This window comes from Pseudopodoces humilis, chromosome 6 (assembly GCF_049639895.1).
Source record: "Pseudopodoces humilis isolate 2021_Gansu_Grassland_sample_001 chromosome 6, ASM4963989v1, whole genome shotgun sequence".
NCBI lineage: Eukaryota > Metazoa > Chordata > Aves > Passeriformes > Paridae > Pseudopodoces > Pseudopodoces humilis.
This window is the reverse complement of record NC_142205.1, coordinates 67,183,217-67,211,008: the sequence shown is the minus strand read 5'-3', so window position 1 is coordinate 67,211,008 and position 27,792 is coordinate 67,183,217. Positions and strand designations below refer to the sequence as shown.

Genomic DNA, 27,792 nt, shown 5'->3' with positions numbered 1-27,792 from the left:
TTAAGGTGAAGGATTTTAACCTTCAGGTAGACAGCGCTTTGGTCGGTTCCTCTCCTTTGGCTGTTGTGTCACAGTGAGGAATCTCACAGTGAGTTGATGGCAGGGGCAGTGTGAATGAACAGTCACTCACGTTAGCACCTCACAAACAGCTGTGAGGGAAGCTTGCAACGTTAGAGTTCTCTAAACCGCAGGTAAGAATAAGTTGCTGACCCTGAACATTAGGCACTCCTTACCCCACCCCTGGAGTTGCCTGGTTCCTGGAGGGATAGGTATGCTAATGTATTTATTTTATAATTCAGAAGACATAATTTCACCTCACCTCTTCTTTAATAAAATAAGTTACACACAAGCTCAGCACAGACTTGGTTAGGAAAGTTGGAAGTCCCTACTGTTTTTTGTAAATATTTGTTAGCTATTCATTTCTTATTTCTTATTCACTATTCAGTTCAGATAGCATGCAATGCCTGGTGTTTTTTTTCATGAAGGCTTGGCATAGTCAACGATGAGACCATCTTAACCTTGCAGCTCTCAGCATGAGTGAGGTGAAGAGAGCCTGGAAAGTGCGACTTGTTTTCCACAGCGAGTCGTGGGTGATTAGCAGTTGGCAATGAGCTGATATGAAATGATAACGCAAGAGTGGCTGTGGTAATTGTTGTGTTGTCTGTGTCTCAGGAAGAGGTGTGTCTGCCTCTTGCCTGCAGTAAAACTGATGACATGGTCTGATAGACAAGTGCTACATAAAGACTGAGAGGAATTTATAGGCACCTGAAGGCAATACAAGCCGATGATGAAAGGCGTTCTCAGTTTTAGACACTAATTCATAGTGAGGTGAAATCCTCTCAAGGGCTTTGTGTCTGCCATGCAGCTCACCAGGATGAAAGCCCACCTAAATGGCAGCAGGTTGTAATTCAGACACACTTTGGTACCATGTTGAATTCACAAGCCAAAAATAAAAAGTAGAAATATTAATTAGATCTTAGCTGCAAACTTCTTGCTGCAGTTTGCACTTAAGAATCTCCTCAACTACTCCACCTTTTCCTCATCTGTTATTTTGCTATCTGCTTCTTTCCTTTTCGGTTATCTTAAATATGTGTATTCAGTGCACATAAATAAATGCTTCTGAAGTAGAGGAAAAGATATATTTGAACCAATTGAGTTAGAATTTTTCACTGCCTCTTTTACAGCTGACTAAGCATTTTGTTCTGGGGAGTAACACATTTTCTCAGTCTTGCTGTCTGTCTCCAGAGCCTGTTTATGTAGTTCATCCGGTTTCTGCGAAACAGGGGCAAGGTGACACACTCCAAAAACTCAGTAGTGCTTAAGAGCAGTTTCACTTCCTAAAATATTGCTCATGGTTTAAGGACTGCTGTGAACTAGTCTTACTACTTCGTTTTCTTCCAGAAGATACCAGTTTTCAGTGATAAGCCAAAGAATTGTTATAGTACCGAATGGAGAATAGAAGACTGGGGCAATTTATGGGAACAGATTAATTATTGTTATGTCCTGTGTTGTAATCATGTTGTTATGGCCATCATGGTCTGGCTCTGTAAGAGAGGCGAGGCTTATAGAGAAAGAAATACATGAATACATGAAAGAAATGGAAGAAGTTTCAGGCACGAGTTACCGTGATCTGGAGAGTGGTGTGTTTGCCAGAAACCTTCTTTCTTTTTTTTTCTTTGTCAGCTGATTCATAAAAGATAGTGCTTTTTGTGTATCTTGTTGGAAAGAGAGAGTTACAAACTGCATTTTGGATTACTGCAGCAGTAGTAGTAGTTGAGGTGGTGAAAAATTGGTGTTATTGCACTGTCCTTTCAGAACCATCCTGTCAGATGCTCAGTGCACTGGTGGAAGGACATGTTCTTTCATTTCTCAGAATGCTGAAATTCAGACTACATTTTTATGTATGTATAAACGTAACTACATTGTATAATTGTCATTGTGCTCTCCTTTTCCCCACATACTCAAAATCTGTTTTTCTGTGTATGGTCTGTGTCATTTTGTTTGCTTGCAAAGCTAAGAGCAGTGTAGTGGCAGAATCTTTTAGAAACATTAGACGTGGCAACAATAATGTTGATGATACAAAGTTCATAAATATTTTTCTTTATTTCAAAACTAATTTCTTTTACAGTCTTCACACTTTGTCATCTTGTAAGTTTAAAAAAAAAAAATTGGACTATGTCATTACATCCCGTTAAAGGAGGGCAAGTTGTACTCTAACGCCTAAAGTTGTCTGAGACTCTTCTCAAATATGCCAAACAAATTCTCCATTTCCAAGGTCAAAACCAGCTAGATTCCAGCGGCTCTGGAAGTTGTCTTTTTTCCCTTTTGGAGCTATCTTGCTGTTCCCTGGATGGTGTCTCCTGTTCACTCCTTCAGTTCATTCACTTGAGTTGGTCTTTACCAAACTCTGTGTGGGTTTCCCCCCCCTCCGCCTCCAAATCTTTCTCAATTGTTTTTCTGTGAACCACAACTTGCCCTTTTCCACCACTAATGATGCTTTTTTTTCTGACTTGCTCCTTTTGTGAACACTGGCCTATTCAAGGCTGAATTTCTCATTGCTCCCAGCTTGACCTTTCTTCATTTTGTTGACTTCATGCTTTCAAATTTTGTCTGCTTTTCCTCCCTCTCTTTTTGTTCTTCTTCTCTTGTCTTTTCCCAGGCACTGTATTTCTCCATCTTAGTGTGTCCCACCCTTCCTGTTCATGTCAGCTACCTCTCATTTTGTCACTTCTGGCAAAATCAATCACCTTGGGAAGGAAATTCTCAATTATATTGTATCTTCCTTTTCAGTTCTTTGCTTTGTAAATTGTTTGATTCTGTCCCTTTTCCACTAGTCATTTACTATCTTGGGTTTTACAAGCTGATTAGTGAGATGTACTGAATCAAAAGAGTTACTCTCAAAAAGTGAAAATGTATCATGAATTAAAAAAATATGTCTTGAGAATTATCCATGGCAACAGAAACAGCTCTTTCCTCTCAGAGCTGAAACAGGAGCTTCCACAAAGCTGCAAAACTAATGAAACTCCTGAAAAATTTGTATGTCTGCTTGTTGACTGACTTCTGCTGAATTTTAGGAGGGCTGTAGCCGAACTTCTGGTGTATTACATACCATAGAACCTACTGCAGGAAAGAAATATTACTCCCAGTGAGCAAGGGCTAAAACCTTAACTGGAGTTATTACCAGTGTGGACACTGGATAATTTGCATGGCGATGGTATTGGCTCTGTTGGACACGGTGTGATGGCACAAACCTGATTTCCTGGTGAAAACAGACCAAAATATGTCAGTGGTTTCAGATCTGGCAAAACAAAATTCAGAAAGTTGAAGACTGATGTGTGTTGGGTGTGTATTTGTTTGCTGTTGTAATAGTTTGGTTTTGATTTTTTTTTTTAGTATCTTGTTCCAAAGTGTGAAAGCTTTTAGGTGTTTTTCTAAGCTTTATTGTCCTCTGATTTCCTTTTACCCACTTTGAACATTTCTTCAGTTGCATTTCTTTCTTTACTGACTCTTGTCCATTCCTCACTGCTGCACTTCTTTCCCAGATTTCTCCTTCCTGGTATTTCTTGCTTTGAACTGATGGTTGCTGTGTTATATATAGCAAACCTTTCTGTTTTTTTCTGAAACTTTTCTGGTGAGGTTTTGTTTGGGTTTTTTTTTTCTTATATTATAACGTCTACTTTCTTATTTCTCCCTAGTGCTAACTAAAACAGTCATCGTGGTTTGAATTCACATTATCACTGTCTTTTGGCCGTTCAGATCCTTTTCTGAAATGGACAAGTGGTTTCTTCAGTAACAAAAGCAGTGATGCCACCCCAGGTCTCCTTCCCCCCTCCCTGCAATAGCCAGTGAATTAAAGTTACAACAAAGGGAGACAAGGAAAGGACTTGTGATGGCACAAGTGGGCAGCAGCATTGCTTTGGTTGCCATAGCAATGAAGTTGCCCATTTTGGCATGTGAGCATCAAGAGATTTAAGTAATGGCATCCATTAAAATATAGTGTGGGTTTCCTGCAAGTTGGCAGCAGGGCTGCAGGGTTATTCTCAGCTATCTGGGGCTTTTTTGTCTGCTCTCTTAACCTTCCTGATTGACCTGTTTGCAAAAACATTCTGTATCCAGTGGCTGCCTTCCAATCCGAGACAGCCCCGAGGGTAAAGTTCACTGTTTAATTCCACAAGTGCTTATGGACAATGTGTATTATAAAGGTACACAGAAGACTGTTGTGCTTGCTCTGCCAGTGTTAATGGAACTAATGTACTTGTCAGGGGAGGAAAATACAGCTACCCCTGTGCAGAGAGTGAGCACAGTCTCTCACTGAAAGGAGAAAAAAGATAAGAAAAAGTAAATATCAAAAAAATGATATTATTAGTTATATGGGGTCCTTCCTGGTCTGTAGGGTACATACACTCGGAGAAGAATAAAATGACAGTTTTGATTTTATTACTTTTAAATGACAGCTAAATCCTTGCTTCGAAAATAAACCACAGAATGAAAATCACTTTGTAAAGCATCCCATTTCTTACTGCATTACTTTTTATTTCCTGCTACTGTAGCTTTTGCAGAATTCCTCATACTTGAGATATTCAGCTATTTTATACATGGTAGAAATATTATGGATGTATTCCATGGCAGAGATGATTGCTATTAATTTGTTAGGGTGACTTCTGAAATGTGTTTTTCTGTTGATGTGGACATTTGGTGCTGGTTACATATATACCTGAGGGTGCATCCTCTCAGAATGTGATTTTTCTTTTCTTCATGGCAATATTTCTTCTATAGGTATGGAACCTTATTGCTTTTATTTACATTCATTTTTTTTGCGAGTAGAGGAAGCATTTCTGGATATTGTCATAACATAATAACATTAAAGCAAGCATTGATTTTTCTAATCTAATCTACTCAGAAAGTAATGTGAATGGAAGGAGCATTTTCAGTTTGTGAATACTTCTTTGTTTTTATTTCTGTGCTTACAAGTCAGAGTATTAAAGATTTAAGTATTACATATTTAAATATTTTTTTGTTTAAATCCCTGATATTTTTCTGCTTGATTGTGCAGCATTTGGTGCACTTAATTAAAAAAAAAAGAAGGAAAGAAAGAAGTAAAATTGGATCCCAGCTAACTGTTACTGTTGCTCATAGAAGTAAAAAAGTTAAAACTTGAGCTGAATGGTTGAAGAAAGTTTGAGTTTAGACAGAGGTTATTAATTGTTATTTAGCCTGTACCAGTGAGTATTGGGGAACACCAACATAAGAGTTTTTATGTAAACCTGCAATCACAGCTACATAAACAAGTCTCTCAGCTCCTTTGAAATCACAGGCGGCTTGAAACCATGAGCAAGTTTCCTATGGAAATAACTAACATTTAAACCCTTTTAAATTCCACTGGCAGTTGAGAAAATAACCTGTTATTTAAGTCATGGAACATTTTTGTCCCTTACTTTGCTTGTACTCATTGCATCAAATGAGGCTTCCCCTTCTATTAAATGTGACTTTTTACAATTGGTTTTATGCCTCATGTTTATTGTAGCTGATGGTGGGGGGCAGTGGGGACTGGACATGTTTTGAGTCTAATTACAAGTGATTGGTTTTTCATTTTTCTTTACACATCATTGTTTAAATTCTGCTCTTTTGACATGTTTTGTCCTAAAGCACTGCCTGTTTACAATTCAGTACTTCTATTAGCTTAAAGCCCAGCTAAGAAAATCCTGTTCTGTGTTAGTAAATGTCTTAGTTCCTGACAGATGCTGCAGCAGGAATCTGATGGATATGACATTTACAGCATTAGAGCTGCAATGGTGAGAAATGATCCATATCTTGTCAGTCTGTGGTAGAATCAAACCTCTCTTTTAGTGGAATGAAACAGTAGCTGTTTCCCTCTGCAAGTAAGAGAGATGCATTTTTGGTTGGTTTTATTGGGTGGGGGTTTTTTGTGATTTTTTTTTTTTTTCAATTTAATGGAAGAAAAATCAACTCTTTCCCGCAATCTGAATTTGTAAAATAAGTTGTGGTTGTTACAAAATTTTTTATAAAGTGTTTGGATCCATAAGCATGAGAAGATAAATGTTGTATTTCTCAGACTCAGAAGGCTAATTCTAAGTCTTTGTTTTATATACCCAGATGTTTTGGATTTACTGGGTCTACATTGAAAACTGTGGGTGAATTTGGCACAGAAACTACATCACTTGATCATAAAAAGTTGTGTTATCTTCTGAGAGAGAAAATTTTCATGATAGATGAAATAGTCCCTGAGCTGTCCAGCGGTTCCCAAAGCAGCAGACAGGAGAACTGCTGGTCTTGGCTTTCCTTTTCATTTCAAGTTAACAGGAAAAGAACAAATGTGTGAAGATAAAGGCTTTATCCTCTAAGGAAGTTCTTTGATCCTGTGGTGGCTATCCCTGTGTAACTCCTTGCGAGGACACTTATATCCCAGGATGAAAATTCCCCCTTTTTCTGTGTACAAAATACAAGCAGAAGAGGCTAGGCAGCATTAATCCTGGAGTACAAGTGTCCCAACAGGATTAGCATAGCTATTAATGTCTCTGTAGACAAGCCTGAGAGAGTTAAAGCAGTCTCTATTCTCTTAATTTTCTTTTTCAAGCTCAAAACACTCCCTGCCATGCCTGAGGCTAAGTTCAGAGTTGAGGGTTACCCCTTCCGTATCACAAAGAGGAGTCACACCCAAAATCTGCATCAGGCTGTTCACCTGTCCCAGTCACAAACCCTGCTGGAAGGGAGTGTTTGCTCTCAGGTGGGATAAAACGAGATCTGTGCTGCCTCACTTCCAGAGCTTGGGGTTATTTAGCATGTACAGTCATTCCCAACTTGCTTTTTTTGTTTTGCTCATCAGTGCAGACGTGTTCTTAAGGACAGAAATCACAGTGGCCTGAGTATGAAGGAAGCTGCTGACAGCTTTACTGCTCGTTTTTACTTGCTGTTATTCTCTGTGAGCAGTGTGGCTTTTCCAGAATTAGTTCTGTGGAATTCTGAAAATCATACTCTGAGTGTTAAAAAGGTGCTGTATTTTATTGGTAAACCCCTCCCAAAATTATGCTAATGGAGAATTTCCTGTTCGCTTTTTGAGCATTTATTATTCTGAAGCAGTCCCCACTCTGGTTCATAATTGACATTCTAATTTTTGGACAAGTATGAGTTTTTTAGGAATAATGGATTTTTAACAGTAACAGCTTGTATTAGAAGTATTTTTCCAAACTCATGTACAGGCAAAACAATATCCCTGCTTTATAAGGAATTGTTAGAATAGACCTCAATTGTCAGTCATGGGAACATTCTGAAAACCTGTGTGACAAATTCAGTTATACTGAGGGTGTGAATTTTTTTTTCCAGCTTTTCTTGTTTTAAGGAGTCTTCTGAAGCTGATTCCGTTTGTAATCCATATGCCATGTGTGGAGCACTGTCCTTTATTCTTTATTACGCTCTGCAGGTTGTTGTTTGCATGTACCTTTTGAGTCTATCCTTTGGCATCCAGGAGCATAAACAAAGCTGCAGACACTGTGTTTTCCTCTCTCAGCAGCATGATGTGTTTGTGAATTAACCAAGTAGCCTTGGGTTCTACTTGGGTTTCCCCATTGTTGGAAAGGCAATTTATTCCTTTAATGAGACTGGAGATTAAGGACTGAATTAAAGGGAGAGTGTGGGTTGATACAAAAACCAGTTAATAAATAAGTTGAATTACTGGTCTTTTCATTTTTAATAGCTGATGAGGTGTTTGCTTTCTTTTGACGGTGCTGAGTTGTTGGGAATGATTGTTTTTTTTATGGTTATAACCTCTAAAGAATACTGTGCGCTTAGTTTTTCATAACTGAGAAACCACTGAACTAAAAAAGTAGGCAGCTCCAGAAGTGGGAGTGTGTGATTTAGGAAAGATCATGTGAAGATCCTGTGGTTTAGAAAAAGATTGGCCTGTGAGGAGGAGAAACCACCCATTTTTCTAGGGTGGCATAAAAAGATTCACTGCAGGAGGGGTATTTTGCAGCCATGTCTGTGAGCCTTGTTAGGCATACAGCCACGTGAAAATTAAAATAGAGAAACCAAACATAGCTCCCAGATGCATCCTACAAACAATCAGGTGTTGGCAAACGGACCTTATTTCTGTCTGGCTCCTGTCTACTGCCCTTATCCTTTGCCATCCTGAGCTTTTTCATATCCTGAAGTGACCTTTGTCTCACTGCATGGTGCTTTATCTCCTGTTATATGGGTGCTTCTCCCACATGGCTCCTCATGGGACATGTGCCTTTCCCCTTTCCTCTTCCCCGCATCTCCCCCTTTAGGAGAAGGGAGAGTTCAGACCCAGCTGCTCTTACCAGAAATTCACACAAGTACCTGGCAGCAGAGAGGGAAAAAGCCTTTGAAGTTGTGAGTAGGAAGGAGAAAGGACCCTCTTGGGACTCTGGTGTGTGTTTCCTGGGCATGGCCACAGGCTCTGAAGTCACAGGTGGCAGGAGGGAGCCCCTTTTAGCCCCAGGTGTGTGGGCAAGAGGCCACCCCGCAAATGGAGGAAGCCGTGGCACTCCTGAGGCATCTGGCACAGGTTAGGCATGCTCACGGGTTTTGCTCCTCGTAGTCCCTTACGGAGCTACAGCAGGGAGTCAGCCATGGCCCAGGTCCCCTTTGTAGTTGCAGAGGAAGTTGCTGGCTGGAGATAAGGCTTCCAAAGATCCGGCCCGAATCAGACTGGATGTCTGGCACTGGGCTGCAGCCGCGCGAGGAAGTCCTTTGGCATCAGAGTGAAATGAAACGCGGGTCAGAGACTATGGGGTCAGAAGACAAAAATTGCTAAGTTAGCTTGAAATTCCAGGTCAAAAGTTTTTCCTCCTTTCATTAAACACAGCAAAAGGCATTTCTGATTACCAGGGATACTGATAATGCGGTATTGTAGAGATCCAGATACTTTTGTACTCGGCCTTGCGCTGCTGCCCATGCTCTGGAGAACTTTCTTGAGATTGAGACTGGTGCTTGAAAACAATGTTCCCTGGGGTTTTATGTAAGGAAACTGGCATATTTTAAAGCAAAAAAAGTGCTGAAAACCATGATATCGCCATGTTTTTACTCTCTTTTAGAATTACTGTATTATACCTAATAAAAAATTCCTTATTCATATGCAGCGTGATCAAAACCCTGTATGTTCCAGGGACCCCCTGTCTCATAACCAAAGCCATCCTGGAAAGGAAAGGGGGATGTTCCCCTTGAGACCATTCTCCTTCTCCCTCTCTACTGTGCTCTTCTAGGCTTGTCTTCCTCTCAGTAGCTTCTTCACCTCCTGTCCTCTCCTTGCCCAGGAGCTACCTCAGGAACATGAGCATTTGCCCTTACTGGATTTTCAATCCTTTTTTTAGAGTCTTTTCCCCACTCCCCTACAAAATGAACTTGCTCTTGGTCTGTAAAACCTCACCAGATTTTGGTTGTCTCTTGAGTGGTTCAGTTGACTGGCTTCAAAGGTCTGAATGACGTGGCTTTTTGAACCATGTGGCTGACATATCCTCTTCCGATTTTTTCTAGCAGTCTAAATTATAAATAACAGTAGTAAGATGTGTTTGCAGTCAAAGTGCAGCATGTTATTGGAACCAGTCTCACAGCTGCCATTCTGTCTCGCTGTGATATTTCTCCACATTTGCATGTTTTGGTTCCATCTGAATGAAGAAGCTGTAGAACAGCTTTCCCTCTCAGGCAGTGGAGTCCTTTTTTATGATTTGTTCATCCCTTTGAATTTACCTTTCCAATTTACCATTACCTGTCCTTGTTTGTCTGTGAAGTAACTTCTTGATGAGAATGCAACCCAGTGGCGGCTTGCCAATATTTTCTTAGTTTTTCTTGGAACATTCAGTTTAGGAAGTGGACTAATTAGCGTGTAAACATTGTTTAGCAGAAGAACTCCAATTAGCACTGTTTGGCCTGGCTTCAGCGATAAACAAAGTTTAGATGCACATCAGTGTTTGTCCTAACAGTTTATAAAGTCCATTTTGTGGTCCTAGGGGACAGCACACAGCAGATATGTTAAATAGTCACTGCAGCTGAGGCCATGAGAAAAAGCTTGCTGTGTCAAGCTTATTAGGCTGTGCATGATACATTAGTGAGCTACTTTGGAAATTTTCCATTAGTCTTAATTATTCTCAAATACTAACTAAATCTTTATAAATACGTCTTTTTCTTGTTATTGTCTGTCTGGTACCATAGGAAAAAAATATATGACGCACACTTCAGTCCTTGTAAACTAATGGAATTTACATTTTCAATGTGTATTTTTGTGTTGTCACTGTACTTTTCCCCTGTTTTGTTAAAGCCTAAAACTAAGCTAGATTCTTATCAGTGCAAGCATAGGCAAGCTTCTTGCCCCAAGAAAACAGCTACCCTCGTTTTGACATGACAAAATTAATGCTGATAAATGGGTGGGATAAGCTTGGACTACCCTTATGGTAATATTGCAGGTAGCCAAGTGCAGAAGCATACACTTGGTGGTTCTAAGAGAGGGGTGCTTGTCCAGCCATGGTGGGCTTATGTGTAAGAAACTGAAGACTAGAAAGATGTTGAAGTGTAAAATGAGATGTAAAATACCATCCTCCTTCCCTACTCCACATGTCTTGGTCGCAGTTTTGTTGACATTTTTTTTTCTGGTTGTCCTGTGAATTCCTTGAGCCTGTATATGAGCAGGGGAGTTGGAGGGAGTGGATAACTTCATGTGCCCACCCCTGTGTTGGGACTTCTATGATATAGGGAAGCTGGCTCAGGAGTTAAGTCCACTAGTGGTATCTTTAGATCACAGTCAGTATTAGACGGCTGAAGTAAATATGAAATATTCTGTGGGTGCTAAAAACACTTGGACTAATTGATGTAGTCCTCACTCTGCATGAGAGAAGGATGCATGGAAGCAGCTGTTAATGTTTTGCTGGATTAGCTCTATTTGTATTTCAGGAATTACTATAACTAGAGGATCACACAGAACAGGTCTGTTCTTAGCTGTTTAGTGGCTTGAAAATCTCGATTTTTGCTCCTGATAGCAGTACACAGACCACAGAGGCAGCCCAAAAGAAATAGTTTTCTGCTGGAAATCTTTCCAACCAATTGAAAGGCATTGTTAAAATGTTTTATTTCGATTTCATCCATCAGTTAACTGAAAAATAACAGATGCAAACAAAGGAAAACTATTCCTTTCTCCTTTAGACATTGAGACAGGTCCAGAACTTTTAGACAGCCATGCAGGGATGCCTGCTCTTTGCTGCAGGGTCCATGTGTTGCATGTGTATTACTTGTCATTAAACAGTGCAGGATGTGAAGCTGCCCTTTCCCTCAGCCCTGGGTGGTTAACTGAGAGAGTGAAATAGTCCACTCACCAGGGGAAGGAGGAATCTAATTTTAATATTTAACTATTTATTGCACTTCAGTGTCACCCATGCTCTGCCATGGCAGTTTCCTAGTGTATGGAGTCAGTGGATGGCATTCTTGATAGTCCAGCTGCAAAAAGATCATGTGATCCTCAAATGAAATTTGTTGCAGGTTTTTTATAGCAGTTGGAGAAAACCCTTCCTCCAAAAATAAACATCAGAATCTACTCCTGTTGCTGAAAAGGATGGGATGTGATCGAGGACATGGTTTAAGTTACTTGTTAGCTTTAACTAAATGCATTCACATTTTCTATTTTTCCACCTTTTATGAATATTTTACTCTAATATTAAGTTACCACTATGTCTCCTCATTCCCTAATGTTCTTCCATTGTATCCCTCTTTCTCTTCCTCTCATTACTCCCCTCACCAACATACCAGATTCTGATTTAACTGTTTCGTGGTTGATACTTTACTCAAACATTAAAAGATTTGCTCCTTGGTATTTTTTTTTTGTCTCCTACAAACAGGTTAAATTAATTAACCTATAATTACAGTAATTAAAAAATAATAGACTCTTCTTACCTGCCATCATGTGGGGATACTGCAGAGTAGCCATGTACCACTTAAAAATTTTATTTGGTTTGTAGTAGTGGAGTTCTCTATGAGTTTAGCACATCTAAAAATAAGTCTTTGAATATGGCAAGTGGAAAGGTGCACAGAAATTAATATAATTTTAGATGTACAAATTTCCTAATTATTCACATTTGCAATTTTAAGTTCTGACTTGCAGTGAACTGATAAATGGTGTCTCATTAATTTCCAATTTGGTCAAAGTTTGATTATGGGTTTTTTTGTTTGTTTGTTGGGTTTTTTGTGGGTTTTTATTTTTTTGTTTGTGTGGGTTTTTTTGTGGTTTTTTAATTGGATGGTTTTTTATTTTGTTGTTGTTGTAGGGTTTTTTTTTGGTTGGTTTTGGGTTTTTTTTTAATTAAAAGGGACCACTCTCGGGAAATATTCCAAAGACTGGATTAAAAATGAGCTGTGATAACAAAGGTCCCATAAAGATGGGAACTGTCTGATGGCGAGGTAAGTTGATAAAAATTGGTCTCACATCAGAAAGTAAATTATTAACTGCTTGATTTTTCTTGAGGTCTGCTGTTCCCTTGGGCCTTGGAAACTTTATTGGGGTTCTAAAACAAAATACACCCCTGATTTAATTCCAGCACACGCCAGGTTGGTGTCGCACACTTCTCCTGCAGGTTTTAAAGAGACTGCAGGTGGTTTTTGTTACACTCGCAGTCTTAACTGTGGGGCTCTATTCTGGAATGCACCTTTGTGAAAAAAATAAATGTTATTTGAAAAGATACAAACCATTAGTGGAAAGCCTTTGAGTGATATCTAAAAATATAGATGGTTCTTTTCACTAAAACAGCTCAGGAGCTCACATTCATACAGTCATGGATGGTGTTTGTACACCTCAGAAACAGGTGAATTACAAAAGAATTACATCCAAGTTTCTTCAAGTCCAGTAACCAATTTTGCTTAACTACTCTTTTATGGTTTTTCCCCCTCCCTGTTGATTTTTTTTTTTAAGTCAGCTATAGAACAGGGCTCTAGTGAATTGAGCAACAACTCATTTCCTTTGCGATCACCAGGAAATACACTGAGCAATTAAGGGTGGCTGGATGGGAAAAGGGCTTTCATTTCACTGAGATACAAAAGTTCCCAGGCTTTCCTGGCTTTTCAGCAGCCTTCCAGGTGGTCTGACTTGGAGCTAAGTCCACCATGTTCCAATGTCCATGGTAGCAGCAAATTTGAGGAAACAGGACTGACGGCCTGAAGGATTTAAATTTTTTTCCCTGTGTTTCATCATTTAACAGCTCTTGTACAAATCTCAGCTTCCATATCTTACCTGTTTCTTTATTGTCTAGATAAAGAGCAAAGAGCTTCCACCAACAGCCTATAGATTCACAGAGTTGTTCCTTATTAAGAAGGAGTATCTCCCAGTAATCCTTGAATTCTCATTCTGTGTAAAGATTAACAAGTATGGGGCTATGTTTGAAGGGAAGGTGACCATCTGCTGACCTGTTTTGCACAAAGATGCTCAGTGGCTGTTTTTCTTTCAAATGTTGACCTAAAATATAGCATTTCCCCACAATGTGAGCTCCATGTGCAAGTTGTAGCTTGTTGAAATGCACTATGCCCACTAGTGTAAAATGAGAGTATCAGGATTTCATGTGGAAACATGACTTTGGCTTGAAACTGATACAAGAGATTTACAAGATAAAAACCCTGAAAACTCCAGCAAGTCCTAACAAAATACTCTCTTTAAGTAATGCACACAAAGTAAATATTATTGTTTATTGGAAACCCTTTCCCTATTAGAATCTGTTTTGCTGTTTACTTCCGTAGGACCTGTATAACAATGCCAGTGCTGTTTTCCAGGAGACAAAAAAAAACCAAAACCAAAAACTGAGTTTTATATCTCTTTTAAAAATTCAGAGTTCTGTTTTTCATTGCTGATTTATCCAAACTGAAAGAAACTGAATTACAGGCATATCCATATCTGCTAATGTGGCATGAACTTCTGGTCCCTTGCCTCCATGGTTGAGAACTCACTGTCTGCTTTTGAAAGAGATCTCACAGTCATAACAGATGCCAAATTTACTGAACTTTTTTTATTCACTTGCTGACAATACTCTGAATTTATTTATTGTAGAGGGGTTTGCATGTGTGGTTGTGTGCACATGTGGATTATCTCAATTTTGTGTTGTTTCCCTCCCTTTCAATAATGTTCATGCCATGGCAGTGTTTTCACCACCATTTCGAATTCTGTTTAGAGCTCCTAGCCAAATAACACTGTCCTGAATGTTAATTCTCTTGTGAACAGTGGTAGAGTTCCTGTGTCCTTCCTCTCTGAGGCTCTTAAGTGCGCTGTGATCTGTAAGACCCATCACAGGATTAAGGAACAAGAAGTACTAATCTGGGTTTTACCCCTTCCTGGCTCTGTAGTTTAGGCTGCGCTGTGAAAGGAGAGAGCTGACCTGAGTTTCTCAGAGGGGTGGGGTAAGGATTAATTAACTGCAGAGGTGAATTGTTGCATGAGTGCTGGGGAATGTTTCACCAAGATTTTCAGCTGGTGCAGTTCAGCTGAACTAAACAGAAACTTCCATTTTGTTACAAGAAATATGTAATTGTCTGATGGAAGTAGATCTGAAATGTTTTTAGCCTTTTAAAATGCAGAGGAACAATTTCACTTGTATCTCACTGTTCAGAATACACACCACATTTTAAAATTTGCCTGCACCTGTTTTGGCATCTAATCCAACTAGGATTTTCTATCTGAAAGGTAGGAGTGCAGTTTTTTACTTGGAATTGTAAAAATAGGGATTGGTGCCGTATTCTGTATCAGCAAAATGTGTCATCAGCCTTCAGCAGGGACTTCTGAATGCAGTTCCCAAGAGGCCTCTACTACCTGAGACATCCAAAGGCTCTGATGCCGTCAGCTGGAAATCCTGGCCTAGAAAAATATTTATGTCTTTTAATTTTCCACCTCAATTTTCAGTAGGTACTCCAGTTTACAATAATATTATTTGTTAGCTGGAGCCAAGACCAGGAAAATATGACCGCTGTGTAAAACCTCTGTAGCTTTTGTGGAGGTTTGATAGCGTTGGCCACAGAGAGAACTGTACTCCCAAAGTAGTGTTAATATCATTGAAACACCTGATTTTCATATAATCTATTTTGGAGAGCCAAAGAGAGAGAGGGTGCTCTATACATGTGCACATAATAAATGTCAGTCTGGTTTATTCCTTCAGAATTAATGTATGTGGGACTGGAACTTCTGTAAAAGGCATTAGCACGGTGAATATTCTTGCCAGTGCCACATTTGCGTGATTGATGAATGATGCCTTGGTCATGAAGCCCTTGAGGAACAGAGTGTAATAGCAGATTTTTTTAAAATTTTTTTTATTTTTTTTTTAATACTTACTCTTTCAGGGATTTTACAGGTAAATCTTTGAATAGAGTAAAATTTTAAATATGTTGTCTTTTGACCACAGTGTACAGGGTGCTACATTTCCTTCTCATGAGTTCCTGTTTGGGACAGACAAAGCAGATGTTTGGCTTGGAAGCAGGCTTTATTTGGCGTGGTGGCAGGAAGTACTGAGAGATTTGCTATTGACATTTAATCCCTGATGTTTCTGTAGACTGAAAGAACATTTTTTTTCTTTATTTCCCTCTTTTTTCTTTTTTTGTTGCTTGCTTGAAACTATGTAAAATGAACTGAACTCATAATACGTATTTGGCAAGGGAGCTGGAAACACAGTATTCTGTTTCTTACAATCTTGACAGTTTTACTCATAAATCCCAGTCCCCCGATTCCTCTGATCACAGTGAGTTTCTTTTTTTTTTTTTTTTGCAGGTGTTTAAAACGTGAAATTAGATGTTTCCCCCAAAGCTGTATGTCTCATCTCCATCACTGCAGCAATCTGACTCAAGGGCTTGTCCTCCAAATCATTCTAGCTTAGGGAAGTTTCTTCCTGCATCTGGCCCATGCTTTGTGTTAATCTGTATTAATATTAATTAATATGTATTAATATTAATCCATTTGAAATTTAGGGGTCAAAAAGAAGGGTGGAAAGCAGCTGAGAAGATAACTGAGCTGTGAAGGCAACCAAGCTGCTTTGCATGAAAATACTGGAATGAATAACTGTTTTAATAAATTCTGATGTTTTTTCTGTAAAACCTCTGGGATGGGAGTTTTCACACAGAAAGTTATTCAGCAGAGATTTTTGTTGCAAAGATCTAAAGTGTTAGAAAAAGATCTTCACCTGTTTTTCTCCATATTTGCATTTTCACACAACAGACTTTTTGCTTTTTATGGGTGATAATCTTGGTTTGTGGGGGCCATGAAATTGCCCCTCTGCTTTCCCCTTACCTGTGGCTCAGGCTTTGATAATCTCGGCATTCCTGTGCTGTGCTGGAAGCAATGAAGTGATGCTCTGTGCATTTTATATGCAGCAGATTTGAATCCTGCAAAAGTAAAGTTACTGGGGGCAAAAAACAAGTCCATGGAAGGATTTCAGCTAGTGAACTTCATTTTGGGTTAATACCTGGAATACTTAATTTTTAGTGGACTGGATTGAGGTGGTTTGGGCTTTAGAGCTGCTTCAGCTTGGGCTGTCTCAGATGGGAATATGTGAGGGCTGGTTCTGTTGTAATAGGAATGCTTTGGAACCAGAATGTAACTCCTTCTATTAGGCAGTCAACAGAAGTTTAAATGCCTTTTGTTCTTAGGGGTATTTTTATAAAATCTTAACAACCCGTGGTTTCCCATTTAATTTGAATATAGCTTAATTCACCAGCTTGCCTTTCAAGATGGTCCTGGATTTACCACCTGAGCCACAACTTCCTTAATGTCATGCCAGAGTAGTTTTAAGGGAAGGATATATTCAAATAATGCGGAAAATGTGTCCAAGAGAATGAGCACTCTCGGGTTACAGAGTGCAGTGGAGTCTGCAGGAGAGAAACATGTATTACCCATTAACACCCGACAGAAATGAGTCCTGCAACAATAGTTACTGACTGGAAAGAGTAAAAAAAGAAGGCTAATTATTTTTTTCTTCACCAGTTCTATTTTTCACCCCTTCCTGCTGGTTCTTAGAATGTGGGTGCTCTGTTTTAAAGAGCTTATCTATATAATTATGCAATTCTATTATTATGTAGTGACTGTGTGGTTACAACCAGTCACTAAATTAGTTCTTCCGCACTAGGTGTAGCTGTCCTTGGGTAGCACTGGAAAACAGAATGGTTTTTAACAGCTGTTTCAAGAAATAAAAGAAATGGTGAAGCCACCAGGCATACAAGGAAGAAGAACTGGAAGTGTGAAAAGCTCTTCTTTAGAGCAGGAGGCTTCATACTTTAAGAAGTGTAAGGAAGAATTATAAAGGCCTGAAAAAAGTTGCTTCTCCTCCCCTCACACAGCTGGAATAGATTTTATTTTGTGCTTTAATCCCAGGTCTTGCTTTTGTTTAGATAATCTTTTTGTCAGGTTGCAGGGTATGTTCCTGTGCACAGTTTTTCCTAGTACTGACAGCCAGAAATGGTTTCCAATCCATGGGGTTTTTTAAGTTTTCTAGGCTGTCTATGAATTAAATGAAACTGCCTTAGGTCCAATAAATTTACTCATTAATGGTATCAGCATTAGGTTTTGGAGCTTTCTGGGTTTCTATTTTCCTGTCTTTTCTATGCTCTGTGGTCTCTCACCAGGCCTTTCTGTGCACATGGAACTGCAAAAAAAATCAGAATAGGAAAGAATTACATGACTCAAGTTGTCGTCGCATTGTTCACAGGAGCCTGCCCGTGGGAGAAAAAAAATAAATATGGAAGGCAGAAAATTCTCCTCTATTCTTCCGCCAAAACATGGCTGTGCCAGCACAGAGAGCTTCCCTGTCTCTAAGGAATGAGGTTGTCCATTTTTTTCCCCACTGCTGATCAGCTGTGCTAGAACTGCCCACCTATCCTGGGTTACTTGCCTGTGGCTGGTTTAATGGGAAGAGATCTCAGCAGCTCAATTCTCCCTGCAAAGAGCACATATCCCTTGGCACAGGCACAGCTGTTGATCCCCAGAGCAATTGAGATTGGCCTGGGAGTCTTTGGGAGTGTGGAACATGTGCAGAAGGTGGTGATGTCTAATGGGTGAGCCCTGTGAGAAAGGGTAGAAATTTGTTTTGGTTTTTTTCCTACTGCTCCAGTTGTTTGTGATAGGAAAATTTTGTGACAGAATAAATCCAGGCCTTGTGTCTGGGAGCTAAAGGATGTCAAGGATAAATTTAAAGTAAATTTAAATTATTTTAATCTGATTTTTATTTTAATTTCCTTTTTTCCCATGGTTTAATAAGTTAGCACGCTTTGATATTTTTATCTACAGCTTTAGCACGGACAGTAATCGTTGCCAATCCCTGTAATTATTATTTTGTGATCCTTTGAGAGCCTGCTGTACCAAGGCATTCTCTTCCCGTTGCTTCGGCACCTGGGAATTCAGGCTCCAATGATATTTTCCAGCAGATGTGACTCTCGGGGCTTGTTTATTTTTAGCTGGGGATTGTGCACCTTGATCTCGGTGGGAAGCTTCCTGTCCTCATTGTCTTTTACAGCCGGTTGTAAAGGCAAGTGGCTTATAATGACCTACCCTTACTTCCCCTGGCTGCTTCCAAAAGACACAGGAATGTCATCATCGCATGTTATAATTTACTCAGGGACTTTCCGATGAGGACCTCACAGGTTTAACCTTTCCAAAAGCTGTGTTTGTTCAAGAGGGTAATAGTGTTGGTAACTTAAATGTTGAGGCTAAGAAGTTACCAGATTGTGTTTGATAGGTTCACTGATCTTTGTCCTCTGCAGTTTTTATTTTGGGGTGAGTGGATCTGTGTTTTTCAGTGAAAGGCATCACCTACTTCCATTATAATGAAATTTCTGAGGAAAACTCTTTTTGTTTTTAATGTTACATATCCAAGTTCTAACTTCTCTTGAATTAGTTTTAAATAATGGAGAAAACGGGGGGAATGTACAGGAATGTTTTATATTTCTCCATCATAAATGGCAGCAACTGCTTTTCTTAAAATGTATTTTAGAACATCCCGAGACTTTAAGCCTTGTGTGTCTGTGCTCCTGCACGCAGGTGCCTGTATATACATTGTCTGTGTGTGTTTAGACCACTTTAAAAGCCTTGTGTAGCAGGCTGTGATGAAAAGTTTTTAATTTATAGATACTTCCAATGTTCGTTAAAAGGAAAACTTTCAGCAAGAAAGGGCTCTGATCCCAGGATCAGGACTTTCTGAAGCCCCTGTGAGCGCTGCTGTTGTGATGCTGTTTTGTCGGTTTCCTGTTGTATGAAAAACAGTTTAAGGAGCAGATTTCCATCTATTATATTCTTCAGAAAACAGGCAGGATGATCCAACTGATGGTTGGGTTTCATATATGGGGGGTTTGGAATAAAGCCCAGGCTTGCAGATCACTTCATCTTTTGCTCACCTAACTTGTTTTGCCATTACAGGGAAAAAAAAGTTTGTTTCCTAAATCTTCCATGTGGTAGATAGTGGAAACTCCATGTCCACTACCTTTCTCCCCCAGGAAGTTTCTTCCCCACTAATGATATGCAGATATTTTTTTTTTGGCAATTGTGTTGAATTTTAGAAGAGAGATATTTTACAAGGATCCTCTTTCAGTATTTTTCTGTTAAAATTGAAAAAGAAAACAGACCCATCTTTTCCTTTGCGAGGTGAGCAATTAACAGGAGAGCTCTGCTGCTGTTGGTGCTTGCCATGTGGTATTTATTGTTGGTGAATGTGGCATGCTAATAATCCTATGAGTTGTGGTTTTGAGAAAAGACTCAGAGGCCTTCAGTTCTCCTTGGAGTTCTTAAAAAAAGCCAGAGTTGTTTTGAATGGTTTGTTTCAAACACCTGTCCCAGGACCATCTTTAGTGAACTGTTATGATTTCCAGTGTACTCTTGAGAATATCCTGCAAAGTTTTGGTGCTTTCCTAATTGCTGCTTCTCTTGTCCCAGAATAATTCTCAGTCAGGCCACTGTTTTCATCCCTAATAGAAGTAACTCCTAAAATGCATTCTGTTGTCAGTGACGGTGCTGCAGAATGAAAAACAGTCAATGTTGGAAAAAAATTGGTAGGCCTGGTAGAAGGGACATATTGGATGTGTTGTGAATTTTTTCCTATGCACTTTTTTACAGTATTAAATTGATCAACACTTGTAAAAGTGGTAAGATGGTCAGAGGGGACCTGGTAAACTGGTACAGAAATCTCCCTGTTTTGTTCCTTAAGCATTTGTGTGCACTCCTGGTACTGATCCTGATAAAACCCCTCTCAACATGTACCTACAAAGCTCTGTAGGGTGGCATAGGGTGAAAACAGAAATAATAATAGGGCTGAGCTAACTGAAAGAATGGCTTGGCATTCCTGCTGCTGAGGGGAGCTGCTTTTGAGGAAAGAAAGGTGATGGGGAGGAGCCTGGCCAGTGGTGAGTGTGTGCATGGGGTGTCAGGAAGACGGGCTGGAGCTAAAAAGACCACATCCATGTTTTTCCAGGTGTCTCTTTTGTAATACTTCACTATATTTTTAAGAAGAGGCAGCACACCCAGTCATTCAGAGAACTAAGTGACAAGAAGAGAGAGAAGCCAGGCTTGTGCTGGGCTTTCATTAAGTGTTTTACTGCAAGTGGTACCTCATTTTATAATGCTTTCTCAATTACAGGGTCTCCCACACACCCATTGCCCCTCATTTTGTTCCTCATTACTTTATTGCTTTGTTTAATCCTTTATAATGTGTCTAACCCACTGTTCGGGTTCCTTGCAAAGGTCAGGCTGCTCTTGAGATGTTTTTGCTTGAACTAAGTGAAATGGTTCCAAATTGTCTGTTTAGTGTGACCAAAAAAACCTCAAACCAACCCAATCTTGTAAAGCTTCAGAAATGAGTGACTTCTTCCCTGATCAAACAGGACTTCCAGAATTGGTACTTGCCTTCTACTTAAAAGATTCAGGAGGCCCCCTCCATGCTTGAAACATATATAAATGATGAAAACAAATTAAATGTGTACATATTTTACAAGATTTAACTTGACAAGCCTGAATAAACTAGCTTCTGCCCTGCACCTTTGTTCTTGCCCTAGGACTTTCTATGTACTTGCGATAGACTTTCAACTCAGTCAGAAAAAATTCTTTGTAACCAAAAGACTTGGCATCAGAATTCAAACACAACTGTTTCAGGAATTGCTCATACCTTTCCCATTGCTTTGGCAGTATGACAATTGCAGGTAGAAAAATTAAGCCACAAAATTCTCCTGAGCCCCCCTTTGCTGCAATTGTTTGGTGTAGTTTTTACAGAAGGATATCCCGCAAAAGCAGCTTGCTAAGAGAAGAGGTGGAGCGTGTGCTTCAGTAAAAATCTGTTTTTCAAGTTAGGTTTGCATCCTTCTCTTGCATTGTTTCAAGGTGAATTTCAGTTATAAATAATAAATCTCTCTGGAATTCTGCACTGGTGTATCTTGCGGGCTGGGTGTAGTTGTTGGTGAGAGCTCCCATCTTATTATCTCACCAAATTTATTTTCATTTTGATTTTCTATGATTCTTGATTAACCAAAATATGTTTGTATATTTCGGTGTTCAAGTTCAAAATATTACAGTCACTGATGTCAGAAAGGCCAACACTATGCTGAGAATTACTCAAACTTTCTCAGTGAAAGCAAATGAGATTTTTTTTTGTTTTTTAGGCAGGGGGCCTTGAAAAAGTGTCTTCTTCTCCTGTTTTTCTTGAGAGGTGAGATTTAGTTCCATGTTGCTGGCTTTTTGACTTTGAGTTTTTCAGCATGTAGTTCCAATAGCTTGTTTCATTATATAGCTCATGAACCTGTTGAAGGTTGTGCGATCGTTAATGCAAATGAATGCATTGATGCAAAGTCCTGGTGTAAAATAAAAGCCTTTTGACTCTCAGTGGTATGAAATTGTTTACATTTGAGTTTACAGGTATTTCAGCTGTCTTACTTACCCTCCCTGCCAGTTTCTCCTGTTAAGCAGACTGATCTTGGTGGCCATAAAGCCTATTTCCATGTTTATACAGCTTTTTGAGCAGCAGAACTAGGTATCATACACACATACACACAAATGAAATAATACAATGATGTAAGGAAGAAGCCTGATGGTGTCTGTTTGTATTAGTAAGTGAAGCTGTGACCTTCCCAGAAGTTACAGCTGTCTTTCTGGTTGTAATCATTTAACAGCTTAGTGAAGGATAAAGGGACTCCACTACCAGAAAGAAAGGTACATCTATTATGAAGGGCATTATCTTTGAGTATAAAATGATAAATAGCATTTATTTTTATTTATTATTTTATTTATTTTTATTTATTACTCCTTTGTGATTCAGTAGTGCATACTGAAATTTATTTCGGAATGGTAGTTGGGGGGGTATGCAGTATAGCCAAGAAATAAGTGAGACTTTACAATCAGCTAATGCATTATTTTGATTGTTTTCATGGAATATTGAATGGTGTGGGAATTAAAAGGCTTGGGGAAGTGTTGAAAGAAAAATCTTCACTAGATTTGCTGGTAGGGCATGAATTGCTCCCTGTTCCCCAACCTCCATGTTCTCTAAACTCAGGTGTCTCTGTAGTGAGGAAGTTTTTCAAGCAATTTTTTAAAAGATACTGTAATTCAAAAATTGTCACGTGCCTCATAACTTTTAGTGAGCGATCTGAGCTGCGAAACTGACAGGAGCATCTTGGTTAAAAGCCCATTAAAAGATTCATTTCTGACTATTTATACATCTATTGTGGTTTTTATTATTTGATGACAGACTAGGAGATACCCAGTGATAGATCAGTTTGAAGGAATACCTGGCCTTTAAAGAAAAAAGTTGTTGTTATGATTGTGGAGAAACCTGAGCCATGAAGTTATATAAGTTACAAACAGCACTGAGCTCAGTTTACAGCAGAGCTGTGTGTGATGCTTCTTCCTCTCACATGACTGTAAATTAGTGTTACCTGTCAACAGGTAGTTATTCTGTCTGTTTGGCCTGTAAGTGCTACAGAAGGAACAGGGAAAGGGAGGAAATCGGCTTTGGTCATGACCCAGAATCTGATGAAGATATTGGAAAGATTTTTGTTGGCTTTATTATGCTTGAGATCAGATCCTTGGAGTTTGGAAAAAAAAAATATCCGGGCAGGGAGAAAAAAACCAGAGGCTCGAAAAAGAATTTCTGTCATTTGATTGCTGTGTGAATCTATAGGTTAGTTCAGAGCAAGCATTTTAGCCCTGAGTAAAGAGAAATAATTTTGACATTTTTCCTAAAAGAAGGTTTTGCTGGATAGCCATGATGTGAAAATTTTGCATCATGCACAGATGCTCTACCAATTTATCAGGTTGTTTTAAAATAATCTCAGGAACAGCAAAGTAGCCAGACTAAGGATTCCAATTTCCAGTCTCTAGCAGTTGCCAGAAAATAGATGCCTATGAGAGAACACAAAAAGACTTAAATTCCCAATTTGCTTCCCCTTGAAGGTACAGAGCACCAGAACATTTATCAAGAATATCACTCCTTTTTCTCTCCTGTGTATTCAAGTAATTGACAATATACACACAACCATATGGTTTGTTGACCAAGAGAACTGCAAAACAAACAAAAAGAGACCCAAAGGAAGCTTTTCACCAAGACTTAAAAAAATCATTGTATGGCAGTGATCCAGTTTTAGCATTTGCCCATAAAAATGCTAAGTCACAACCCTAAGTTATTGTTTTACAACTCTGCCTGTTTTTTCATTATGAACATTGTCTTTGGCTATTTTGTTCTCAAATATTGTTGGATCAGGTCTATTAATAAAGGTGCCCTCAGGGTATTTGCAGCTAGTGAGGTGGTGTTCTGGGTACTGATTCAGCACTGAATAAGAAACTATTTGTTACCTTTTTGTTAGCAGCAGCAACAAGTTTTAACATTAAAGCATTATGGTATCTGATTGCCTACAGGAAAGGGATATAATATTCACTTAGCAGCCAATGAATGAATGATTAAAATCTTAAAAGCATTTAATAAGATTGAAACACAGAGCAGGGCTGTTCTCTGGTGTAAAGTTACAGAAGAGGTTCACTGGGTCAGAGAAAGAGTATGGGAGATTGGATTTTTTTGTTGTTGAAAAAAATTGCAGTGTTACTTTTGCTGTCAAGTCAAGACAGCTCTGAGGGGAAAACCATAGATGAGTGATGGTATGTTAAAAACAGCACAAAACCAAACAAAAGAATTGGTTCCATGCCTGTAATAGGACAAAAAAAAAAAAAAAAAGTCATTCTTATACAAAGATGTGCACACAGTTTCTTTCCTGACCATTAGTTAAAGCTGTAACTATTATGGTGTTGTAAACAGAATCTGAATTTAAGGGAAGTACTCAGCTGAAACTCTGAAACTGCAGTTCAAGGAGTTAATTAATAATAATAATGATAATAATTCAAGGGACAGCCTTGTTGCCTGTGACAATCTCTGCAGAGTCTGACAGCTGCTTCTTGCTTACTTGTTTATTAAGAAACAGGCTGTTTTTAATGACATCTGAACACTTCGATAGTTCAATATATTGAAAGTGTTTTTTGATGCTTTGTGCATTTTGAGTTTGGCAGCCTCTCTCTGGAAAATGAGAGGTTATATAATTGGTTCTTATAGGACCTTAAGTTAAACAAAGATTTCTGCTAAACAATTTTTAATGAGCAGGGAGAGAGCCCAGGGCATGATCTGCCCAGCTTTCCAAGCACAGTTTGTGCTCAGGTCCCCAGGGTGAGGAGCAGCCTGAGAGACATCACGGATGAAACAGGGAGAAAAGGGCACTTTGGAAAGGTGAAATTATCTCCATTTAAATCCTCTACAGCTTGATAAAGCTTTGCATCTCCTGAGTAAGTTGTGCTGGAAATTTAGAACTCCAGGACTAGTGGGATGTATCTCTGCACATGAGAACTGCTAATATCTTTCTGGGATTATTTTTCTCCAACTTCATGCTCAGGCTTAGAGGCAGAGAAATGGGGGCAATACAGTTTGAAAGTTCCCAAGAACACTGAAAAGCTTTTGGATACCATCATTTCCATTTGAAAGTGCTGTTAAAATAAATTATGTGATAGATTGGAGTGGGTTTTCTGACAGCCCTGAACTGTTTCATTTTCCTCCATTTTAGTCTGTCTGCCCTGTAAAACCCGCATTTTTTGTGTACAGAAATTGGATTTGGGTAGAATAAGATCTTCTGTTCATTCATTAGTTTTTCTGAATGACTTGATCCAAACTGATAATTGCCTGCAGAGGAGATTACTTCACCTCACCAGAGCATCCCTGCACTGGTATCCTGGGAGTGCAAATAACCATGAGCTTTGCAGTCCATTTCTTGATTTTTCAGCTTTAAGAAAATAGCTTACTGAGATAAGAATTTTAATCCTGTCAATAAAATAACAACAAAAAAATGTAAAAATAGGAGAAAAGGAAAGGGGAGGCTGGGCTGACAGGTTTCTCTAACCCAGAAGTCTGTGAAGATTTTTTCCCTAGTTCCTGTCTGTCTCCCCAGCCCTCACCCTAAGGACAGCAGCACTGCTCTCCCTCTCGCCATCAGTGTTGGTGGCGGCAGCCAGTCTGACCTGGAAAGGAGCCGAGGCTCCGGAGATCTCCCCTCAGACCCGGAAATGTCAGGAATTCCCTCCCTCATCCTGCTGTGTTTATTCAGGGCGCCAAGAGTCGGCTTCACCTGATGGCACTGTCAGGAGGCAGCCGGAGGCTTTTCCCCAGCTGTGCCCATGCCTGGGTCTGGCTCAGCTTTGTGCACGCGATGCTCTGTGTGCCTCAGGAAGGGATGGACTTCAAGGCTTTCCTTTAAAGCACAGTACAAATCAGGAGAAGGCATTGCAAGGTGCCCAGTGGGTCCCTGACAGAAGCTGATGGATGGCAGATAACATCATTGGAAAATGGGGGGAAATAGTTTGAATATTGGTAAGGAACGTAATTTCCGATGATTTGTGTGAAATAGACTGTGGTGGAAAACATCAGTGAAGACAGGAAGATCAGGATGTCACTCAGATAAGGGAAGAGGGTTGGGATTGGGCCGGAGAGAGTGAAGAGTGAGATTTTTAGGATGGTAGAAACCAGGGGTGTGTTCCATGGAATAAGAGGTTAGAGATTAGACTAAAAGGACGTGGATTTGAACGACATGAGCAGATGAGTTGGATGAGTTCAGAAGGACAAGAAGAAGACTGAAAGGACAATGAAGAGGCTGGATGAGCAAAGGGAAACTGCAGCTGGGTCAGAAATACAAGAGGAAAGACTTGGTGATACAAATGTTGATGGAAAATGGAAAGCTGAAAGTATTATATTTTCTATGGGAAGAAAATTTCCAGGTTATGGGTGGGAAGAAAGTAGAGGCAAGGAGGAACAGTGAACGAAAAGTTGGTAAAACCGAGTTAGGATTTTGAAAGTTCTTTTTACTGAAGTGGGAGAAAGAGAGCTGACTTAGATAGGGTTGTGGCAAAACTATCAGTAAAGATGAACTTGCAGTGGAGTGCATCAGCCAGATCTTGAGACTTCCAGCCCAGATGATCCATAGCACAAGAACAGGAACAGAGGAAATGGCTGTTGGTTTATTGGGAACATGCAGGTCTCATGCCAGGTGTCTGGGTATCAGTGTGTCAGTGAATGTTGATAGCGTTTCTTAAGTCACTCTTTAGAAAACTGTTGCTCTGAAAAAGCTTCAACCATGCTGTCCTCTTACAAAAGTTATTCCTGTCCTAACATGCTGTAAGTTGGCAGGAGAAGGTGTGACTGTTCCTGCACTGTCTGGAATTTGGACAGTTTTTGGCTGTAACCTCTCAAGTAAAGGTAACAATAACAAGAAGTCATTGCCTTATTGTTTCTTTTTTCAACTATAAATTACAGACTTTGGGTTGTACTGTCAGGAATTTAGAGCTGGAAGCAAGTTTCTGCCACCTTGTTCCATTTATGTTTTAAATCTTACTTGATGAGTAATAGAAAGAGCAGGCATTTGAACTGAAGTGGGATTGAGGGAGAGAGATTTTTAGAATTTTCAGCAGGGCTATACTGGGGCAAGAAGAAATGCAGGTTAATAGAGTTCAAGGAGTTGTGCTCAGAACCTTGTCATTGCATAAACCAACAAAATCAGGAAAATCATTGTTAAGATTTCTTTGGTCCAGTCTACTGCTGAAGTCCAAGCTACCTGTCTTTATCGTAGAGCTGGAGATTGCTTATGATTGCTCTGTGGCAGTGACATACAAGTTTGTAAGAGCTCAGGAATTACTGGAGACCTATGAGGGTTAAAAAGCTGCACAAATGTAAGACTAGATGTGAAAAATGGTATGCTAGTTCTAATTTGAACACAAATTGCTATGATGCTTCTGACAAACCACTCCAAGTCTGTTCTCCCCAGTTTCCACACCTGTAAAACTCTGATGTTCCTTTTCTCACAAAAATGTAACTAATATAAGCTGTTGCTGTTGTTATTACAGTATTTTGAAGATGTAGAGTGATAAATTATTAGCCTTAACATCTGAAACTGCTTGCCTGACAGAAAATCAGAGAAACTGTGGAAACCTGGAAGAGTCCAAGGCCAGACTGGATGGAGCTCTGAGCAACCTGGTCTAGTGAATGTCATCCCTGCCTGTGGCAGGGGTTGGATCTAGGTGGTCTTTAACCTGAGGCTTTCTCTGATTCTGTGAATATCAGCTGCAAATCAACAGGCTGAGAAAGGCTGTAACTTTGAGTCCTTGTCAGTGCCCAGTTGAGGGCAGGGATCTGTGTGGGTGCTGGGTTTGGGGTTAACATGAGAAAGCCGAGCACCGAGAGGTTCTCAGATGGTTTCTAGAAGTGCAAATGTTGGGGGTTTTACCTTTTTGCCTTCCTGTTCCTCCCCCAGAGGAAA

General features: G+C 39.5%; 1 protein-coding gene across 5 annotated transcripts in view; it reads left to right on the top strand.

The window, feature by feature from the left end:
- The window catches only part of AFG2A (AAA ATPase AFG2A), a 161,496-nt gene that overhangs the window by 75,798 nt on the left and 57,906 nt on the right, over nucleotides 1-27,792 (top strand). The window contains exon 13 of one of the 5 annotated variants that reach the window (XM_088056676.1): nucleotides 15,758-15,873. The exons of 3 other annotated variants lie outside the window; for them this stretch is intronic. In XM_088056676.1, the coding sequence (XP_087912802.1) occupies nucleotides 15,758-15,765 (8 nt within the window). In that variant the 3' untranslated portion in view covers nucleotides 15,766-15,873. Of the gene's footprint in view, nucleotides 1-15,757; nucleotides 15,874-27,792 lie in introns of those variants that run through there. One more of the 5 variants, XM_088056671.1, reaches the window with a different exon arrangement.